The sequence below is a fragment of the Stomoxys calcitrans genome, chromosome 5 (genome assembly GCF_963082655.1).
Source record: "Stomoxys calcitrans chromosome 5, idStoCalc2.1, whole genome shotgun sequence".
Taxonomy (NCBI): Eukaryota; Metazoa; Arthropoda; class Insecta; order Diptera; family Muscidae; genus Stomoxys; species Stomoxys calcitrans.
The window spans coordinates 18059158-18080877 of NC_081556.1; the positions used below are offsets into that span (position 1 = coordinate 18059158).

Consider the following 21720-nt stretch of genomic DNA (forward strand, 5'->3'; position numbering starts at 1 on the left):
ACACTTTTTCTCCATCGCAATCCACCAATCTACTGAGATGTTAGTAAGTATTGGTCTAATCAAGCTCCTGTAGAGCCAGTGGACTATCTTCGGATTCAGGCCCCATTTCGAGTCTACGGCCTGTCAGTTTCTAAGATCACTCCTAAATATAAATATTTAATCTTGTCAGATATCGAAATCGTTCTGTTGGGAAAACGTGGTGCGTCAAATTGGCCCACCTTTGTCTTACTTGTGAACAGGTAGATTTCAGTCTTCTCTGAATTAATATTGAGACTCCTAGATGTAGCACAGTCGTATGCCACCTCTTAGACCCTTTCCCTTAAGCAGAAGTATAAAATCGACTGCGTAGCGAAATCGCGGGCTACAGAGCTTGCCCAAGCGCACTACATATGCCTTTCCCATAAAATTTCTTGACAAAATTTTTTGAAAATAGAATATTTTGACAAATTTTCCCAAAGAAGAGATTTTTTTGAATTTTACCGCTATTTCTGCTAAAGCTAATCTCACTATGAGGAAGAATACCACCAGAAAATTAAAGATTTTTTTTATTAATGAAAAGAAATTACCAGACAATTAACCAATAAGTCCAGCATTTGCTGGTGATATTCATTCTCAAGATCAGATTAGCTCGACTTACTCCACTTTGGGAAAAATAATTTAAAATATAAAAATTCATTGACCAGCCATAACAGGCAAACATAAAAAAATGGAAAGGAAATCTTGGGAAAAATTTTATGGAAAAAAAATTTACAAAAATTCCTACAGAAATTAAATTCCAATAAATTTTTTTATAAAAAATAGAATTTTAAAAATTTTTTTAACAAAAAAATTCGTAAAAACTCTCTTTTGACATTTGTTGTCTCTCACGTCCACACACACTCTCTCTCTCTCTTCCTCGTTTTTTATAGCTCTCCTTGTTTGTCTCCATCTCTTTTTCGTCTTCCCTTCCTCTGTCTCTCACACGCTCTCCAGCTAAAAAATGTATTGCATATCTCAAAACAAAAGACTTAAGAAACGAACTTTCTCATTGACTTTTATTATTCGCCTGCTCTTGAACTGAGGCCAATTTATGAACGTTTATAAGGATTGCCTATATTTTCTATATTTCGCACCTCTAAAACAGTTAACACCACACAAACAAAAATTCCTACAGAAATAAAATTCCAATAATTTTGTTTTTATAAAAAATAGAAATTTAAAAAAATTTTTAACAAAAAAATTCGTAAAATCTCTCTTTTGACATTTGTTGTCTCTCACGTCCACACACACTCTCTCTCTTCCCGGTTTTTATAGCTCTCCTTGTTTGTTTCCATCTCTTTTTCGTCTTCCCTTCCTCTGTCTCTCACACGTTCTCCAGCTAAAAAATGTATTGCATATCTCAAAACAAAAGACTTAAGAAACAAACTATATTTTCTATATTTCACACCTCTAAAACAGTTAACACCACACAAAATTCTTTGTAATTTCATGGTCAGTTAATAGCGTTTTATTATTTTATTTGATGAGTCTATCAATTTTTATTTTCAAAGAATTTTATCTGAAGGGAAACTTTGTGAACAAAAAGTGCTAACCAAATTAGTAAATATAAAATACGCTAGGCAACCAACTTGTCGCATATTATAAATTTATTAACATATTTCCGAAAATGCATGCATATATATTTACCACCTCTGTGTGACATCACAAACTTCAAAGTTTTTTCTTTTTCCAAACATCTTTTTAGATTTTCGAAAAATATGATGAAAAAACTCTGGCCAAAGTCAAGCCCGTGGTGGGTGAATTAAGCGAAGCCAATTTCAATTTCGATGATGAACTATTGCAAGAACTTATTGAGAATGTCAATATCATATATCACAGTGCGGCCACCATACGTTTTCGTTCGCCTCTGAGAACAGCGATAAGGACCAATTTGACAGGAACCATGCGCACCATAGAACTGGCCAAAAAACTAAAATGCCTTTCAGCCTATATCTATTGTTCCACGGCATTTTGCAACAGCAACAATCGTGGTCTAATTCTCGAAGAGGTGTACAAATCTCGCTGCGATCCCTATGAAATGATGAAATTGGCGGAAGATGATGCCTATTGGGAAAATTTTACCCAGGAGAAGACAAAGGAGTTTACCAATGATCACCCCAACACATATACATTTACCAAAAATCTTTCGGAAAATTTGCTTATGGCAGAAATGAAGAATATGCCAGCGGCCATAGTCAGGCCATCGATAGGTGAGTGATGGTTTCTAAAAGCCTATAGAAGATAATGATTTTTATTTTCCTATTTAATTTCTCTATTGCAGTGTATGGCACCTGGGAGAAACCTGTACCCGGCTGGGTGGGCAATGCCAATTCCGGTCATTTAGGCTTTTTGGCTGGCTTCATCAAGGGCATTTTCCGCACCATGAATGGTCGTGCTACCGCTGTCATTGATATCATACCCTGTGACTATGTTATCAATTCATCTCTGGTCATGGGCTGGTATGTGGGTACCCGCAAAATTGAACAACCCGAAGTCATACATTGCACCTCGGGTGAGGTGAACCCTTTGACACTGTCGGAATTCTGTGATACCATCAATATGACTGTGCAAAAACACCCGCCCAACAGTTTTGTATGGAAACCAAAGGCCATATTGCGCAATGGCTGGCGCTATAATTTATTCTTTTATTTATTCCACATGTTGCCCGCAATGGTGTTTGTTATACCGGAGAAATTGTTTTCCGTAGGCATGCCACAGCATACGTAAGTATTCAATGGGGAGAGAAGAGGAACTAGAAAAACAGTTACATAAGCCCAAGTACAGTGATAATACCAACTTGTTTTTTGATGACAGTGGGCTACGAAAACAGTTATCACCATATTTCTCAAAGGCAAATCTTTGAGAATCTATAGGCTTAAACAAAAGACTTAAGACACAAGCGTTATATGAATGAGAGGGCAGACGGCAATGCGAAGACTTTTAAGGCGAAACCGTCAAAGTTGCTGGCGTGGACTTCAAGCCACCATGCAAATTGCAAATTTTTGCCTATGAACATTCCACTAAGGAACAGGGGCAAACTTCTCACATATCAATGAGTGCTGTCCGATTCAAGTTCAAGCTCAATGATAAGGGGCCTCCTTTTTATAGCCGAGTCCGAACGTCGTGCCGCAGTGCGACACCTCTGTGGAGAGAAGTTTTACATGGCATAGTACCTCACAAATGTTGCCAGCATTAGGAGGGGAAAACCACCGCTGAAAATTTTTTCTCATGGTCTCGTCTGGTTTCGAACCCAGGCGTTCAGCGTCATAGGCGGACATGCTAACCTCTGCGCCACGGTGGCTGCCAAGCCACCATATGAATAGATAAACATTCGGAAGGAAGACAAAATGAGGCTGTAGTAGCAACATTTTCATGTGATGGTAGTAATCCTCGTCAAGCTCCTATAGGTGAGCAAGTTCTGTTCTTGTTCTGTTTGTACGCCGGTGCAATTGCAGCAGCTTCGTATGAAGCCTAACCTGTGGACGTGCCCGGTAGCTTTCAGCTAAGCTTCTGGAGATAACGATGAACAAAATGAGGCTAACACTGAGGGGTAGTAAGAAGATCATCGTGATACGGAAGAAGAAAAACAGACTAATACTGACGGGTAGTAAGAACAAGATCAGTATGGCTTGGACATACTCCGTCAAGTAATAGGGCATGACGACGAGACTTCGGTGCATTTGCCTGGCTTTCATGGCTAAAATATTCCGATTCTTAGATGTTGATATGATACAGGACTCACATCGACTTAGTGACATAAAATGGAGGACGATTAAGGATTATGTGGGTAGCACGGAGTTCCTGGATTAGATTTTTTCGAGGATGCTACCCTCCAATACCTTTCATTTGATACCCATATTGTCGCCTTCGGTCTACTTTTGATTTTTGATGGTGGTTTTGGGCTAAGGAAAACAATCCGCCCTCTTTCAGATATCCAAAAATAAAGTACCCTATTTTGTACAACGGGATTATTCTGCAGCATATGTAAAAATTTCATTTGGCGGTTTTTGAGCACATACGAAGCGTTCTTAGAAAATTGCGTCGAAATTTTTTTTAGTAATTTCATTTCCTTTAGAACAAAAGACTTAAGACAAAAACTTTTTTTGGGTCAAAACACGAACTAAGAAACGCCAAATTAACCTCAGCTTTGACTTTACAACGGGATCATTCTGCAGCATATGTAAAAATTTCATTTGGCGGTGTTTGAGTCCATACGAAACTTTCTTAGAAAATTGCGTCGAAATCTTTTTTTAGCAATTTCATTCTCTTTAGAACAAAAGACTTAAGACAAAAACTTTTTTTGACTCAATACACGAACTAAGAAACGCCAAATTTACCTCAGCTTTGACTTTACAACGGGATCATTCTGCAGCATATGTAAAAAATTTCATTTGGCGGTTTTTGAGTCCATACGAAACTTTCTTAAAAAATTGTGTCGAAATTTTTTTTGAAATTTTTTTTTAGCAATTTCATTCTCTTTAGAACAAAAGACTTAAGACAAAAACTATTTTTGAGTCAATACACAAAGTAAGAAACGCCAAATTAACCTCAGCTTTGACTTTAGGCAGAAACTAGGCTTTTACAACACCAAATGGTGGTGGAAAATCTTTTATTATTAACATCACCGTGTTCTGGCGTTTCAGAAAATTAGGGCAAGGGGGAGAGTTTGTCCTCCCGCCCCCTTCAGATATCAGAAAACCTATTTTCACCACGATATCATTATGCACCATTAGTGAAAATTTCGTGAAAATCGGTTCAGTGCTTTTTGAGTCTATAAGGAACACTCAAACAAACACAAATTGATTTTTTATATATTAGATAGATTTGACGAAAATTGGTTGTACGGACAATTGCATCGAAATTTGATTCACTAGAAAATTATATTAAAATCTGGTTTTAATAAAAAATCTCAGATGTCCGCACGAAAGACTTAAGACACAAACTTTAGTTTGACTCAACACATGAATTAGGAAACACACAAACCAATCTCAGCTTTGGCTTAAGGCACAAATTAGGGTTTTACTTAAGACACAATTTTTTTTTAGTTACATAGTAAAAATCAAAAGTAAAAAAAAAATGTATTAACTTTATTTTTAATTTCATTTTTTTTCACAGAGTCTATGAATATATGCGAGTTTTCCACAGAGGTACCAAAGCTTTCGATTATTTCTTGGGTAAAGATTTCCGTTATGATCTGAAAAATGCCTTGCGCATTATGAGTGTTATGCATGAGACCGATCGCAAACGCTACAATTTCGATTCTAGTCAATGTGATTGGACGGAATTTCTGGCTCGTGTGCTCATTGGCATACGTCGTTTCTATTTCAAGGAATCGGCTGAGACCACAGCCTGGCATCGAATGTATTGGAAAGTGTAAGTTAATCTACAGCATAAATAACAAACATATGAAATAATAATGAAAATATTTTTCTTCTACAGCTTTGATTTCCTGTACTATGCCGGTTTTGTAGTGTTATTCTTGATATTCTTTGTCATCTTTGGTCTATTGCTGGGCCTTAAAGTTGGCTTAGCTGTGTCTCTTGTAATATGGGCTTTTTTGGTGTGGTTATAAGATAAAACACTTTCTTTGGATGCAATATGCACACATGCACAAACCCTCACACATATACACATTTTATCATACATCAGCAACACACATGCACACAAAAACACTAACCCATTCATATACATACTACACAAAACATAACTTAGATGCCCTTAATATTTTATTTTAGTAATAATATTTTTATTTTGTTTTTCGTTTTGAGTTTCCCTGTTTTTGTTTTTGTTTTCTTCCCCCACATTCCTTTCCACCTCTTTACAAAAAGCCCCAAATAGACCTTTAAATCTATTGAACACAAACACACACATTTTGTATCATGATGCTACCTCTTATTTTGTTTTAAGGAAAAAATCCATGAGCAGCATTTGTTTCTTAGTTTTTTTTAAGCAAAATAAAAATGTTCTTTCATCTCTATCCCAAATCTTAGGCGGAGACTAGCAGAAAAGTAGTTGAGAATATAAGTGAAACCAACTAAAAATAGTTTTAATTCTAGTTCTTTTATCTAATATTAAACCAATAAAATTATTTATCCCTATCACTCTATTGGCTATAAAAAGCTATTTGGAATATATATTTCGATTTATGCATAAATATTTTTAATTTAAGTTTATTTTTTGGTATGTTGTTGTAGCTTTCGCACAAAAAGTTTTATGGAAAAATGTTCTTTCATATACAATTTAAAAAAAAAAATACAATAAAAATTCTTATGTATTCGAAGAATCGACAAGCGTATGTATGTAATTGCAAAATTATACAATTGTTTACATTATATTTCAAATATATAAAATTGTTTTAATGTATTTTTTTAAATGAATGATGAATGAAATAAAATCAAAATATACATAAATTAAAACAAAGTCTTTTTGAAATTGAAAAATTCAATAAAACTGGAATAACATAGAAAATTTCACCAAACATTTTTGAAATTTGGAGTTATATGGAAAATTTTGCAAAATTTCGTATTGGGTTGCCCAAAAAGTAATTGCGGATTTTTCATATAGTCGGCGTTGGCAAATTTTTTCACAGCTTGTGACTCTGTAATTGCATTCTTTCTTCTGTCGGTTATCAGCTGTTACTTTTAGCTTGCTTTAGAAAAAAAGTGTAAAAAAAGTATATTTGATTAAAGTTCATTCTAAGATTTATTGAAAATGCATTAACTTCCTTTTAAAAAATCCGCAATTACTTTTTGGGCAACCCAATACATTCAAGTCGGTAATCGGCTTGTTGTGCGCTCTAAAAACTACAAAGTAACCTTGAAGAAAAAAATTTTAAGTTTTAGGAAATGCTCCAATGTCTCATCATCTTCCCTACACATGCTATAACTTGCCGCACCGACCGACACCAAAAGCTATACTGACCTCCTTCTTTGCTTCCTATCAGTAATAGCCTCGTCCTCTCACGATCCGCATCACCTCATAAGATTTTCGCTTAAATTGAACAGCGTTGACCCGGAAGGCTGCGGGTTAACCAAGTTTATCGACGGCAGTCCTCTGGCCTTCACTGCCAAATCGTCTGCCCGGCTCGGCACCTAAACGATGCGGATTGTGCCATCCTCAGAGCTTTAATCTCCTTCTTACACTCTTTGGTGACTGTAAGAATGCAAAAAAAATTTTCGAACGAATCGCATCACCAATCTCCGAAATCTGGTGTTTTTAAAAATTAGACATTTCCACTGAAATATGGATATCAAATTCGTGCAACACTTCCAAATCCCTTTAATTTGAGCCCCATATTGCCATGATCGGTAAATATGAACCGTTTGGAGGGTGTTTTAGGGCTGGGGCGGCCACCAGTACTTTGCCCTGAAAACAGATATCATATTCGTTTTTTACCCCCAAATACAGTTGATTTGAGCTCCAATTTCTCATAGTCGGAGAAAGCACCCCCTAAACTGAACTTCATACCCTCCACCAAAGACTTGGCTCCCAAATACCTTTCATTTGAGTCCCATATTGTCATAATGGGTCACTTAACCTATTTGAAGTATTTTTAGGAGGAAAAGCGCCACCTGGACTTAAAGGCAAATTTTAATGTCATATTGTAATCTACTCCCAAATATCTTTCATTTAAGTCTCATATAGCCATTGTGGCTAGTATGCCCATTTGGGGGTATTTGGGAGTGGAGCGACCTCCCATTACTTGGACCTAATTTTTTATGCCATATTTGTAATCTAATGCCGAATACTTTCATTTGAGTCCCATATTGATAGGAATATATCTGTTTAGAAGAGTTTTGGGGTTGGGGCGGACCGCTGGGTACTTGGACCAAAATTTTAATACGATATTCGTTTTCTAGTCTCTAATACGTTTGATTTGACATATTGTGCCCACCGGTCCACTTTTGGTTTTGGGTGGCGTTTTTGAGGTAAGGGAGAGCGACCGCCCCCATCCAATATCTAAAAATTATATATAGCCTATGTTTCTTTCCAGACAAACTTAAATAATCAGTGAAAATTTTTGAATTAATCGGTTCAAACGTTTTTGATTCTACGGAACAAACAAAAAATCCGCGTCCCATAGAGTCATGTTGGGTCATATGCCCATTTATGGCATTTTTTGGAGGTAGGGTGGCCCCCTATACTTCAAATTGATTTTGTATCCCAGATTCGCTATCTACTCCCGAACACCTTTCATTTGAGTCCCATATTGTCATGATCGTCCAAAAAACCTATTTTAGGGGGTTTTTGGGGTTGGGCGGCCCACCAGTTACTTGGACCCAATTTTTAATATGAAAATCGTACTCTACTCCTGAATACCTTTCATTTAAGTCCCATATTGTCCTGATCGGTCCACTTATTTTTGGGTAGTACTTTTGGGGTAAGGGAGAGGGTCTGCCTCCCTTCCGATATCAAAAAATTATATAGCCTATGTTTCCTTCCAGACCTACACCAGAAACCTACACAATCTGTGAAAATTTTAAGGTAATCGGTTCAGCCGTTTTTGAGTCTATACGGTGGCTACGACAACAACAGGGTTGTTGGAGTGGTAAGGCCCCAAGGTGTTGGTTGGTGGGTTTGAGGATGGTGTAGACCCCCAGAAACGTGATCCCAAAAGTGGGTATAAGGTTCGTGCTCTACTCCCAAATACCTCTCCTTTGAGCCCCATAATGACATGGACGGTAAATATGTATGTCCGGTTTAGGGGTGTTTTAGAGGGTGGGGTAGTCCCCCCGACACTTAGTCCTGAAAAAGTATGAGCATCGTGCTCTACTCTCAAATAAAATTTATTTAAACACCATATTGCCATTGGTTTAAGGAGCGTTTATGGAATGAGGCGTCCCCCAAACACTTGGCCCTAAAATTGGATATTAAATTCGTTTTTTAATCTTAAATACCTTTCATTTGGGCACCTTATTGTAAAAGTCAGCAAATGGGTCCGGTTTGGGGTATGGGCCCAAAACCTACCAACATTATGCTCCACTCTCTTTGTATCCCAAATTATTATGGTGAACAAATACATCCTATTTGGGGGTTATTATGAAGGTGAGACGTCCCCCAGGCAGTTGGTCCCGAATGTTGATATCAGATTCGTGCTCTACTCCCAAATATTCATTAGTCCATTATTTCCATAGTCGGCAAACATGTCAGGATCGCTACCTTCACATGCAAATGTGGATATAACAACAAAAAACAACCACCTATGGTCGTAAGCGTAGAAAGCCCCTGGCCTCTTCTCTTTTCGACAAAATGTTCTTATTTTTGTGCTCGCAAAGGAGTTTAGCTTGCAGACAAATGGACTGATTAGGCTAATGCCTATAGGGCTTGACGAGAATCGCTACCTCCACATATAACTATGTGGCTACAAGAACAACAAACCGCTGTGCATATGACGTCAGTGATCTCGAACGGCTCGGGCCGTGCAATGGGTCGGTTCTCGTGGCTCTTTACTTATCGGGGCCCTTTGGTACGGTCGTTCATGTCACGGTTTTTATGCACATCATCCGACCCTCTGCCCAGGGTTGTTTGTGTGGTCGCCAGCCCTTTTTTCAATTTGCGGATAACAATCGAGTTACCGTACAGTGGAACAGAAATCTCCCCAGGGTGGGATGATGTGAGCGGCATTGTTAAACCTCTACCTATCTTTTATTCCACACTCGTATGCAAACTGGTCTTCGACCACATGTAGACTACGTGAAAAGGGAAGGAAATCGACAGCTGTATGAAAGAATGATTTCGACAACCGACTATTCCATTAAAATTGGTTGAGTTTGACTACCTTTGCGGGTCCTTGACATATGCTACTGGCGGAGAGACAAGATCGTTTGGTCACTTGCCAGCGCCGCTTGGGTTGCTGGCAAGCGAAACGTGCTGAGATAAGGTCCAGACCGGCCGCAATGCTGCTCTATGGATTACGGCAGTCTGTGTACTCGGTTCTGATGCCAATGTGGACAAGCGTCCTTCTTGTTCGGGGACATGACCAGTTTCTTATGGACCAAGCAATAACAATCAGAAAGAACTGGAGCTAGGCGAACCGGAAGGACACTTCAATCGGCCTCTACAGTAATCCAGAATGACGTAAAGACTATGTATCTGAAGTAAATGCGGACAACAAAAGCTGTTCACCCATAATCCTGTGCATTGGATTGGCCTTGAGAAACTCGAATATAGGGACGTGGACTTGCCACCCTGCAAACAATATCTTACGCTGATGCCTTATTCTCAATAGGCCTTGAGAAACTCGGCCATATGGACTTGGCCACCCTGCAACTTATAGCTTAGGCCCTGTCGAGGAGGTCTCAAAGTTGTCATCACAGATTTCGTGGAATGGCCAACACTCAATCCCATGGCAGCCTGTTGTTGTATCGGATTGATCCTATGGAGGCCTTCTTTGGCAAGTGCTGGCGGCTCAGTGATTCCTTAATTTCGTCTCCTAAGCCATCGTTGCCTGTGCTTTCTTTTCATCTCTATACACCAATAATTCTATCTTTTGCATTCTACAGCTCTATTCATATATTTATTCACAATTTCATATGTAAAAAATTTTTTTTTAACAAAAGATTGCTAACCTTCCTCGGTGCGCTTCTTTTCCATTTCCTCAAGAATTTCTTTATGCCTCTCCTGTGCTCGTTTCTGTTTAAATGTGCGTTTACCGCCTTTCTTTTGAAATTGGCGTGGAGGTCTTTTGGAACAGCCTCGATTACACCATTCTCGAATCATACTGGCCATGTCAATGCTTGGAGGTATATGTATTTGCCTTATCATACGTTCACGTACCATAAACTGTTCAAATGGTACATGCTGTCCAAGACGATTGATGAAAACTGCATTGGTCAAATGGACGTTCATGTGGCCATCAGCAATATCAATGCAGCCAGCAACTGAACAATCATTTCGCAAATCTATAAGCACTGATTGTCCTTGCAGTAGAAATGGTACGCAATTGAGAGTGTTGGCTATTAAAAAGTTTTCCTTGCGTGTAAATTGTTGCATTGTAGCTATTTGTTTATATTAACAAAGATACTGAAATTGTTAAACAATGTTTCCATTCACAATAAATGATGGAGGACAGAGTTCTTCATTATAATACAGAATAATAACCAGTTGCAACACCCTGTGCTAAAGTGATGACAGCTAAGAGTGTGGCCATATACGCGTTTTATTGAGACATGTGCATATAATCTTTTGAAGAAAGAATATAATACATTTATATAATGTATTAAAAAATATACAATACTTGGCCAATGCAATCTTATTCACAAAATATATTTATGTTCTCAAAATTTCATAATTTTTTTTTTAACACGAAACCACATATTATGAGATGGGTATGTAGCATAACTTTTGACGTGCCTTTTTAGCAGATTGGCATCATTGTTGTAGATATTTGTAAACAAAGCATACAAAAGACATAATTCCATATTTCATTAGCCATAGAAAAAACACTTCACTTTATTATAAAATAAATATCTGAACAAACAATTCCCGAGTAGTCCATATTCTAAAAGCTGCTATGGACTCAACCGAGAAGACTGCCGCCCAAAAGCTAGCCGAACGCAAGGAGCGTCTACGAAATCTCCACAAATTACGACAAGAGGCACGTACGCATAACCACCAGGAAGTTATAGCTGAAGATGCACGTAAAAAGTTGCCCAATAATTGGGAGGCAAGGAAACGCCAAGCCGATTGGTTATTAGCAGATGAAAAAGCTCGCGAAGAAGCCAAAGCCGAGGGACAGGATTATGATCGTCTCAAGTTACTCGAAGTATCCGCCATAGATGCAGAAAAAATAGAAAAGAAGAAAAAGAAACAAAATCCGGATTTGGGATTTTCCACATTTGAAGCACAGACGGCCCGTCAATACAATCGTCTGGTAAAGAATATGCCTGCCCGTGATATGGCAAAATATGAGAAACAAAAGGCCGAGCTGGGAGAAGCTTTCTATGGCTGCCCCAATACAATTATACATGGTTTGGTAAAAGACACACCCTCTGCCATAAACAATATGGTGAAGGATTTGGAACAACAAATCGACAGACGTAAGAAGTACTCACGCAGAAGAATTTACAATGACGATGCTGATGTAGACTTTATCAATGAAAGGAATTCTAAATTCAATAAGAAACTGGAGAGATTCTATGGTGAACACACAGCAGAGATTAAACAGAATTTGGAACGTGGTACCGCTATTTAAGGGAGCAATAAAGGAATACAGTTTTTTTGGTTTAATGATTGTTGTATTGTAAATTATTAGACGAAACGAAGCAATAAATCTTGGAAATCATTGAGATGTTTCCGCTTTAAAGAATAAGGGTTTCGAAGAGGACCATGAAAAGATAGCAAATATAGTTTGCCCTCAGATTAACTACTGTGGTTGAGACCATGAAAGATGATTTCGTTCATATAAAAGTGGAAATATCTGGATATTCTGGTCAAACATAATATGAAACATATCGAGTTAAATGTATATAATGTCCCTTAAAGATCTTAAGTCGTCAAATCGACGAAATCTACATAAGACTTAGATTTTGGGTTCTTATTGGTAGAACCTCATGGAGCTTTTACTAATCGCTGTAGCCCTATTGTGGCTTCTTCATATCCTACGATTTATGTTTGCTTAAAGGACAAGCGTTAAGCAAGGTTGAACTCAGGGCTCCGGCCTGTGGGGTGTTCATCGTCATTGCGAGAAGGTCAGCTGAGAACACCCGGGCGCTTCCACAGGTTGCAGATAATGGAACACTCCGTTTGCGAAGTAGCTGCAGCCATAGTTGTGGACAATCAACGGTACCAAGTTGTGAGTGAGAGGTCGACTGGCACCGACTCTCGCTCAATTACTGAGTGTCTATTACTACTATTGAATAACCAATTGTCATAACTTTTCCAGTGGCGATCGGTCCTATGGAACGGAACAAGGTTAATCACCTATGTAGCTTACCTAAGATCGCTACCTCCACATACCAATGTGGCTACATCAACTATACAATACGGAGAGGAGCTTTATTACATTCGGCCCAGTTAAAGTCCGTCTGTCTGTCGAAAGCACGCTATCTCCGAAGGAGTAAAGCTAGACGCTTGAAATTTTGGACAAATACTTTTATTAGTGTAGGTCGGTTGGTATTGTAAATGGGCCATATCGGTCCATGTTTTGATATAGCTGCCATATAAACCGATCTTAGGTCTTGACTTCTTGAGCCTCTAAATGGCGCAATTCTTATCCGATTGGAATGACATTCTGCGCGACGTGTTTTGTTATGATATCCAACAACTGTGCCAAGTATGATTCAAATCGGTTCATAATCTGATATAGCTGCCATATAAACCGATCTTGGGTCTTGACTTCTTGAGCCTCTAGAGAGCGCAATTCTTATCCGATTGGAATGAAATTTTGCACGACGTGTTTTGTTATGATATCCAACAACTGTGCCAAGTACGACTCAAATCGGCCCATAACCTGATAAAACTGCCATATAAACCGATCTTGGGTCTTGACTTCTTGAGCCTCTAGAGAGCTCAATTCTTATCCGATTGGAATGACATTTTGCACGACGTGTTTTGTTATGATATCCAACAACTGTGCCAAGTATGATTCAAATCAGTACATAACCTGATATAGCTGCCATATAAACCGATCTTGGGTCTTGACTTCTTGAGCCTCTAGAGGTCGCATTTACATACGTGTTTATTATGGTCTGAATCGGTCTATTGCCCGATACAGCTCCCATATAAATCGATCTCTCTATTTGAGCCCCCAAAGGGCGTAATTCTTATTCGAATTGGCTGAGATTTTACACAGGTCTCCAATATATAATTTAATTGTGGTCTATACCGGATCATATCTTGATATCGCTCTAATAGCAGAGCAAATCTTTTCTTATATCATTTTTTGCCTAAGAAGAGATGCCGGGAAAAGAACTCGATAAATGCGCTCCATGGTGGAGGGTATATAAGATTCGGCCCGGCCGAACTTAGCACGCTTTTACTTGTTTTTCTTTTCATTTCTTTCCTTTTATATAATTTTCATTGTCAAAACCAAATGTTCTACAAATAGTGAGCTAAAATATCAACTTACCCCTTGTTTGTGCAACATTTGATCATAATTGACAATCGGAAGTATTTATTTTGATTATCACACCTGAAAATAGATACTCTATGTTAAGGAAATATTTATTGAAACATAACTTTCCTCCCATTCTTACCCTTATGTACATTTATTTAAATTTTTACAAAAAATTGAAATTCTCTAGTGACAGACGCTCTGCATCCTTGTTGATTTGTGCTACTGGATCCTCAGATATAATTCGCACTACAGTATCATCCATATCTTCATTGGGATTGTCATCCAATGTGCAAAGTAAACCGTCATCTTCAAAGGTGGGAAAGAAATATTCCGGTTTATCCCATTGTTTGCGTGTGCCTATGCCAAAATGTTTTTCATCTTGCAGATGCTTCAGCAGCAGGTCCTGACTTGTAAATCGTTGATCACAAGTCACACAGCGCAAAAGGTTGGATTGACGTCTAACATAATTGACAACTTTGATTTTTTGATAAAAGTTCAATTCTTTGAGCAAAGCCTCAAAGTCCACATCATGACTTTGCATCAAGTGTTCCTTAAATTTTGCAAAATCTGAAGTCTGTTGACTGCAATATAGACAGTTAATGGGTTGCACGCCTTCCCCATTCCAATCTGACCAATCTGAGTCGGAATCTTCACTGTGGTGAGCGAAACGTTGCTCAAAATCAACGCTATCCGTTTCCTGCTGTGATGAAGATCTTGAATTTTCCACTTCTCTTCTCTTTGGCCTTTGGTTGTGTCGTTTCTGTTGTACGTTTGTATCGGGAAATTTATAATTTTCTAGAAAATATTTATCGTATGTCTTGTTATTGGGATTAATTCTTTTGTGGGCCTTTTTCCGCATATGCTCCTTGAGTGTTACTCGATCTTTGAATACTTTTTCACAATACAAACAGATTAGATTCTCTAAATTGCTTTGCACTTTTCCCAACAGCTCATCAATGTATATTAAATTCTCTGGTTTACCTAACTGGAGAAAGTGTTTATTGAACAAATGTTCCAAATATAAAGACCTCAAGCCGTTGATAACATCACGACAATATAAGCACTCTCTGCTAAATGTGCGATCGGTTAGCTCAAATTGATGTTGCGCCAAAGCTTTTTCCAGATGAAGTTTCTTAAGGTTGGTTCTCAACTCATAATCCTTTGGTAGGACATCACTGAGTAGATAATATTTTTCATTCTTAGCCGGTGTCCCATCTGGCAACTGATCCAGCAGCATGGTGGTACAGAATTCTTCCAAATCATGATTTTCAAATTCTTTTCGCCAATAGCTTAAATATTTTTCAATTATAGGCACCTCGGCGACATCTGCGATGACAAGACGATGAGCCAGAAATAAATGTGCCAGATAATCGTCCTGATCTCTGGGGAATTTGAAAATTTTTTCGCATTTCACACACTCTACTGAAAGGTCATTGGCTTCATTTGATTTCAACGGTAACTGTGGAAAACTTATACCAGGAGCTAATTCAACATTTGCAGCGTTATCCTCTAGGTTATCCATTGTTTGAAGATACTCCCAAAATATCCGACGTTCCTCTGTTGATAAACGTGAATGTGAAAAGAGGTAAACAAACTCAATGGTAATCAGCTGATTTAAATGAAATCAGATACACAGGGTGTGTCACAAAAATAATAACAATCAAATATACCATTTACATGTGAAGGCCGGTATGCAGCGTGGTCCGAGTAAGTTTAAACTCAATGGCTGTGTTTTATTTTAGTACTATATAGTTCGGTGCAATGAAATTTGCATGGAAATAACATTTATCCAGGACAACGAAGTTCTGAACGAAGTTATTGCACTGCCCTATATAGTACTAAAATAAAACACGGCAAATGATAGGGCACCTGCTCTTACAGTCCAGTCCGAAAGGCCTGCCGCAGGACAACACATCTATGGTGAGATGTTTGTACATCGCTGATATCTCCAAATATCGCAAGCATCAGTGTCATAGGCGAGCAAGTTACCTATTTCGTCTCGGATATGTCAATGCATTTCTTATGGCGAGGAAAATTTTGTTAGAGCTGCTTACCGTCCTTATCTTAGGAAGTCAACGCAAAGCTAGAGTCATGGTCCGACTCCAAGGCAATTAGGTAAGTGCAATTCGCACAAATTGTTACTGGAAGTCATTCGCGTACTTTTTTTGCCAAAAGAGAGCTGGAGAGTGCGTGAGAGAGAAAGCAAATAACTCACCTTGACATATCGAGTGTAGAGTATCCCAGTATTTAACAAAGAGCCGGTGCCGCCCGGCCTCTTACTGAGAATCTCACCTCGATTCCTCTAATTGCACTACTCTCTTCTATCCACAACCCAAGGGCGCGCCCTTTAGCTCTGAGCTAATGTTTTCATGACAACGATGAACATCACACACCTTAAATCTCAAAGTTCCAACCAGCATATATTATATTATTATTATATTATATATTATATTATACCGTGATATTAATTTCCCAATCTTAGACCGATTTGAACTTCGTTTTGGTAGTAGTGGACCACGTAGAAATTTTACAGTTCTATGATAACCACGTCGACTATGGCACTGGAGACGAGGGATAAAATATGGGCCGAAATTCGCGGACTTAGGACTATGTGAGAGTGGAAAAAAGATAAGAGTAGGTCGGATAATCGAGTGACGACAGAAGAACTGAATGGAATGTGGCAAGTTTTGAACTGGATATGGCTATTTAAATTTTGTTATAAATTATAACTGTTTTCGCGCGCCTCAATTTCAAAATTGTGCATGGCGAAACAATTAAAAGTTGTCTCATTTGTACAACAACCCCAAATCATTTGATGCAATCCGCCATTTTGCCATCAAGCTGATCGACGGTTTGCCAACACACACAAGGAAATTTGTGTGCGTGTGTGCATACGTGTGCGTACATGGGCAGAGAATATGCGAGAAAGAAGATAACAACAAAGAGAATGCATAAAAAAGCTGACATCTTAATACCGTCAAACCTGACCGACTGTTAACAGCTATTCGCGTGAGACCACCTTGTTAAATTCGCCTGGAAAATTGTGGTTCAATAAAGAAATGCATAAATCACAATAAAGAGATTTCGAATGATTTTACTCGTTCAAGAATGCGGTTGCTCGGCCCCAGTATTGATCCCGATACGTAAACATTTGTGAATGTGCCAACGTATAGTCTAATGACAATTAAACAACCATAACAAGCAACACGTATAAGAGGCGGTAGATGGGACTATCAAAGCTGCGTGCAGAGCATGTGGGTACGATGACGAGGAGCGAGTTTTATGCCATTGCACGACTTATGCGAGAAAAACATCCCGCCGATCGGGATCAGACATAGGGTTTACGAGTTTTCTTTAGAAATGTTAAAGCGTACAACGAGCGCGTCATTGGATTCAGTATAGGTGGGGCTGGATAGTTTAAGGGGCCGAATTACCGCCTACGTGAACGAGTAAAATCGTTCGAAATCTCTCTATTGTGAATTATGTATTTCTTCATTTTCTACCAACCAAATATCCAGGAGTAGGTTTAGTGTTTTTGTACGCCTATAAAGGATGAAAGTATATTGATAGTTTTTGGTAGGTTCCTACCAAAGTTGGTAGATTTTTTCAACATATCAACAACTAGTTAATTACTGAAAAAATCGCCAGGGATGACTCAAAATGAATTCACTTTTTGTCGTGTCGAGGGTCCAAATACTGTTGCAAAAGGTTTTACTGCTTAAAACTTCAGCAAGAAGGCCGTATGTTTTGATATTGACTATAACTGGTACAAGTATTGAAGGATCTCTTCAAAATTTCGTTAACTCTGGGTAGGAAATGCGTTAATCAGAAAACAGGGCTATATGGCAGCAGCATAGAAATATCTATTGTGTATTATGTATTTCTTTATTGAAAGGGAATTAATGAAATTTAAGAAGAATGATTAAATCGAACATTATTTATAGAAATTTGGACATAATACCCTTTAATTGCGAGAAATTTCATTCGACACGAAAGCGACCTCTATCACGTATGCGGTAATTCGACCCCATATTAATATTTCATTTTGTTTAATTTTGCTAAAGTTACAATCGTTTCTACACACATACACTTAACATTAAAGCAGGGCTCAATAATCTGAAGCTGCATTTCATCAATTCTGTCTTGTGAGTTACACACATATACGCTTCATTAGCATGTCTGCATGAAACAAGTTCATCTTCAGACCGACTTCGTTAGGTAAGGTAATAAAACTTCCTGTTTTTTAGCGTCGACCTACTTATGCTTCAAACCATTTTCATCTCATTGCATCATTTGTAACAAACTAACCACTCTTAAATCTGATAAATAAAGCCACACAATCTCTTAACAGCTTCTACACAATAAACACCACAACAGGTTGTTGTTGGTTGAGCTGCATGTTCAAAGTTCAAGAGTAATGCTAGCGGCTGAGCACAAAGTTTGAAAGAAAGTCGGCCATTACGAAACGTGATTATGTGCGTCTAACATGTGCGAGAGCAATATAAACAGGCCCGGTTTCAAAAATAAAAGCACTATAGGTACATGCCTAATAATGATGGTGGTGTATATTTGTATTTTAAAGCCACAACTTTATGGGCTTGATTCGTTTTTGTTTCTAACAACAAAAATAGATTTGAGTGAAACCTTTTTATATGTATGTTTATATAAATTTTTTATTCGTTTAAGCAGAAACATAATAAATATTTTATTTCGTAAGAATTTGAGATCTTATACCCAGCCAATTTGCATATGCATATCATCATAGCCTGTTATGCTCACTAGTCGAGTTTGATAACCTCTTTATTTGGGAGTATGTATATAAAGACATCGTAAAGGTTAGAACGTAGAGGCTTGATAATAATCCATGGACAAAAAAAACATTTATAACCATTAAAGAAATGCTATCAACATGACTCTTCACATCACTGATATTTTGCATATGAATAAAATACATTTAACCAAGCATCATCTTCATATATTGGTAGAAGTAAAAATTTTTACCAGACCTGCAATGTGCTTAAGTCACCGGCATTCTCTGAAAAAGGAAGGAATAATAGCTGTGTTCGGGAACTCAAATTTGCAAATCTGCACAAATTTTTACTTGAAGTCGTTCGCGTACTTTATTTGCCAGCAAAGGAGAGCGAGAGAGAGAGCAAATTTTGACAGTTAGAAAATAGAGAACCTGATTTTTTGGCACCAGAAATTTACAACTTTGAACAGATGTTTTGTAAAGGTCAACTGTTTTATGAACAGCAGCCGTTACATAAAAATACAAAAGCTAGCGCCAAAATGGATCAAAATGGCACAGGTAAATAAAAAATATAAATATTATTTATTGGTAACTCTTAAATTTTTTCAATTTTTATTTACTTTTAATGAAGATTCCTGACAGCAGCTAGTGTTCAGGTAAAGAAAACTCGACAAATGAAGTTGTAATTTTACCTCAAGTCGAGTGTTCTACATAGAAAGTAATTGCAAAATTTGCGGAATTATTTGGAAAATTTTGATAAATTAAAACATTGTATCCTTCCAGACATCAAGAAAAGAGCAATTATCGGTTTCTTAAGTGTTTTGATGGAATCATCCTCATCGGAGAGCTACGATGAAACCAACACCGTTCCTTTAAATTTGTTAAGAAGGAAAGATGCTGCCATGGGTTTGAGTGGGTCTAGCTAGGCAGTTAGACAAGTGACGCACCAGTTAAATTGCTCTACCAATTGTGAACGGATAGATATCTTCAATGATAACAAAGTGTCCGTAGCCGCCATATGACCAAATAGAAAGCTCCCTTAGCCTCACATTAGTGGTCGTAGCAATTTATCTAGCCACAATATCCAAAAGCATTAGATGGTTGGTCCAAGGTATCTTTGACGAATCTTATATAGCCTCCACCATGGATCGCATTTCTCGAATTCTTTGCGCGGTATCTCTTTTTAGGCAAAAAAAAAAGAATAATGAATAAGAACTTTATGCTATTGGAGCTATATCAAGTTATACTCCGATTCGGACCATAAATGAATTGAATGCTGATTATTGTAGAAGTCATTGTGTAATTCAGTCCATTTGGATAAGAATTTTGCCTTGTAGGGGCTCATGAAGCAAGATCGGGAGATCGGTTTATATGGGAGCTGTATGAAACTATAGATCGATCCAGACTATATTGGGCACGTATGTTGAAGATCATGGAGGAAGCCGTTATACCGAATTTCTGCCAAATCGGATGAGAATTGCGCCCTCTAGAGGCTCAAGAAGTAAAGATCCCCGATTGGTTTATATGGCAGATATATTATTATTTTTTTTTTCATTACAGTACATGCTTAACGAATGGTTAACATTTAAACCTTAGAACTATACATGTCTTGTTCTAATACATATGTGTAGTACAATACGCTACATGCTATGTGATAGGGTTGATATGTGGAACATTCAATGGGAATGAATGAGACAAGGCTTGCTCTCGGCCTTTACAGATGTATACAGAGCTAAGTGGTCTGCTAAAATAAATACACTACTACAACTACATAACACTTACAAAATAAAAACAAAACGATTCTGCACACTCAGTGGCAGCGGCGTGTGTTTGGGTGTATATATGAAACATTAACATATGATTTAATGAATGAACGCGTGCGAAGTACGATATCACAGAAGGTGAGGATAATAATTATTAAAGTCTTTTTACGATTATTAAAGTCTTTTTCTTTGTAATTTTTCCAGGTACATATGTATAAAGTTTTGATTGCACATTTAAGGTGAGTTGGGTTTATAATATAAAAGAAATGAATAAAAAAGAATAAAGTTGATATATATGTTTATCTCTAGAATTTTAGCCCCTATGAGAGCCGGTTGTTGCCTTTGTGTAGAATTGAGGTAGGAGGCCGGAGTCGTTGTCAGTAATTTCGCTGAGTATGGCAATAGGAGAAAAATAGGCCGAATCCGACCATCGTAAGTTCTTCTCAGCGTTAAAAATATCATACAAAAGTGAATTTTCGTGGTTTTGTAGTCTCTCGCTAAATATCTTTTGATGGTGCATGGCGTATTTACATAGTGGCTGGACATTTGCGGCGTCATATATGATGTTATTGGAAAATCTTTTGATTGGAGTTTCAAAGTGTTTGTTTACGCATTTTCTAATGATTTTGCGTTCAAAAATTTCAAGTTCGGAGACTACTACAGGAGAAATTGAGAACCAGATAGGAAATCCATACAGCAGTAATGACCTGATTGCAACTTTATACAGCAATAGTTTAGTGCTTTGCGGTAAGTATTTGTTATTAAATAGAAACGCAAATGAGGCTGCTATTTTCTTTGCTTTCTGTAGTGTGGCTCTCGCATGTGAATTAAATTTCATCAAGTTGTTGAAATTAATGCCTAAGTATTTAATTGTATTTCTGAATGGAATGTCGACACCATCCAGTGAAAGTTGAAGAAGTTTGCTCTCAGGGACTACATTTCTTGGGCATTTCCCTGAAGCATTTCTGATGCAGATGGCTTCAGATTTCAGAGCATTAATTCTAATCCCCCATTTCTTGTAGAAATCATTTATCAACTTGAGATGAGCGGATGCATTGCGGAGAGCCAGCTGAGGAGAAGGATGATGTCCATATATCAAGCAGTCGTCGGCATACAAGACTGCCTGCGAGTCT

General features: G+C 37.8%; 4 protein-coding genes across 6 annotated transcripts in view; 2 read left to right on the forward strand and 2 right to left on the reverse strand.

Annotated features, from left to right (window-relative positions):
* The window catches only part of LOC106084339 (putative fatty acyl-CoA reductase CG8303), a 176231-nt gene extending 170027 nt beyond the window's left edge, over positions 1-6204 (forward strand). Inside the window, exons 5-8 of one of the 2 annotated variants that reach the window (XM_059369232.1) lie at positions 1724-2228; positions 2300-2741; positions 5134-5391; positions 5458-6204. In XM_059369232.1, the coding sequence (XP_059225215.1) occupies positions 1724-2228; positions 2300-2741; positions 5134-5391; positions 5458-5590 (1338 nt within the window). In that variant the 3' untranslated portion in view covers positions 5591-6204. The remainder of the gene's footprint in view (positions 1-1723; positions 2229-2299; positions 2742-5133; positions 5392-5457) is intronic. The other variant, XM_013247950.2, reaches the window with a different exon arrangement.
* The window catches only part of LOC106084342 (uncharacterized), a 207880-nt gene extending 196831 nt beyond the window's left edge, over positions 1-11049 (reverse strand). For both annotated transcript variants that reach the window (XM_059369234.1, XM_013247957.2), the window contains exon 1: positions 10587-11049. In XM_059369234.1, coding sequence (XP_059225217.1) covers positions 10587-11010 — 424 coding nt within the window. In that variant the 5' untranslated portion in view covers positions 11011-11049. The remainder of the gene's footprint in view (positions 1-10586) is intronic.
* The window catches only part of LOC106084340 (zinc finger protein 277), a 212485-nt gene extending 196831 nt beyond the window's left edge, over positions 1-15654 (reverse strand). The window contains exons 1-2 of the mRNA XM_059369233.1: positions 14214-15654; positions 14087-14149 (exon numbers count right to left, since the gene is read on the reverse strand). Coding sequence (XP_059225216.1) covers positions 14238-15596 — 1359 coding nt within the window. The 5' untranslated portion in view covers positions 15597-15654 and the 3' untranslated portion in view covers positions 14087-14149; positions 14214-14237. The remainder of the gene's footprint in view (positions 1-14086; positions 14150-14213) is intronic.
* LOC106084341 (pre-mRNA-splicing factor Syf2) lies at positions 11401-12305 on the forward strand. The gene has a single exon (XM_013247955.2). The coding sequence runs from the start codon at positions 11531-11533 to the stop codon at positions 12209-12211; it is 681 nt and encodes a 226-aa protein (XP_013103409.1). The 5' UTR covers positions 11401-11530; the 3' UTR covers positions 12212-12305.
* Positions 15655-21720: the final 6066 nt, after the last annotated feature.

Excerpts from the sequence above, each read along its gene's own strand:
- LOC106084341 (XM_013247955.2), top strand. The coding sequence starts at position 11,531 with ATGGACTCAACCGAGAAGACTGCCGCCCAAAAGCTAGCCGAACGCAAG.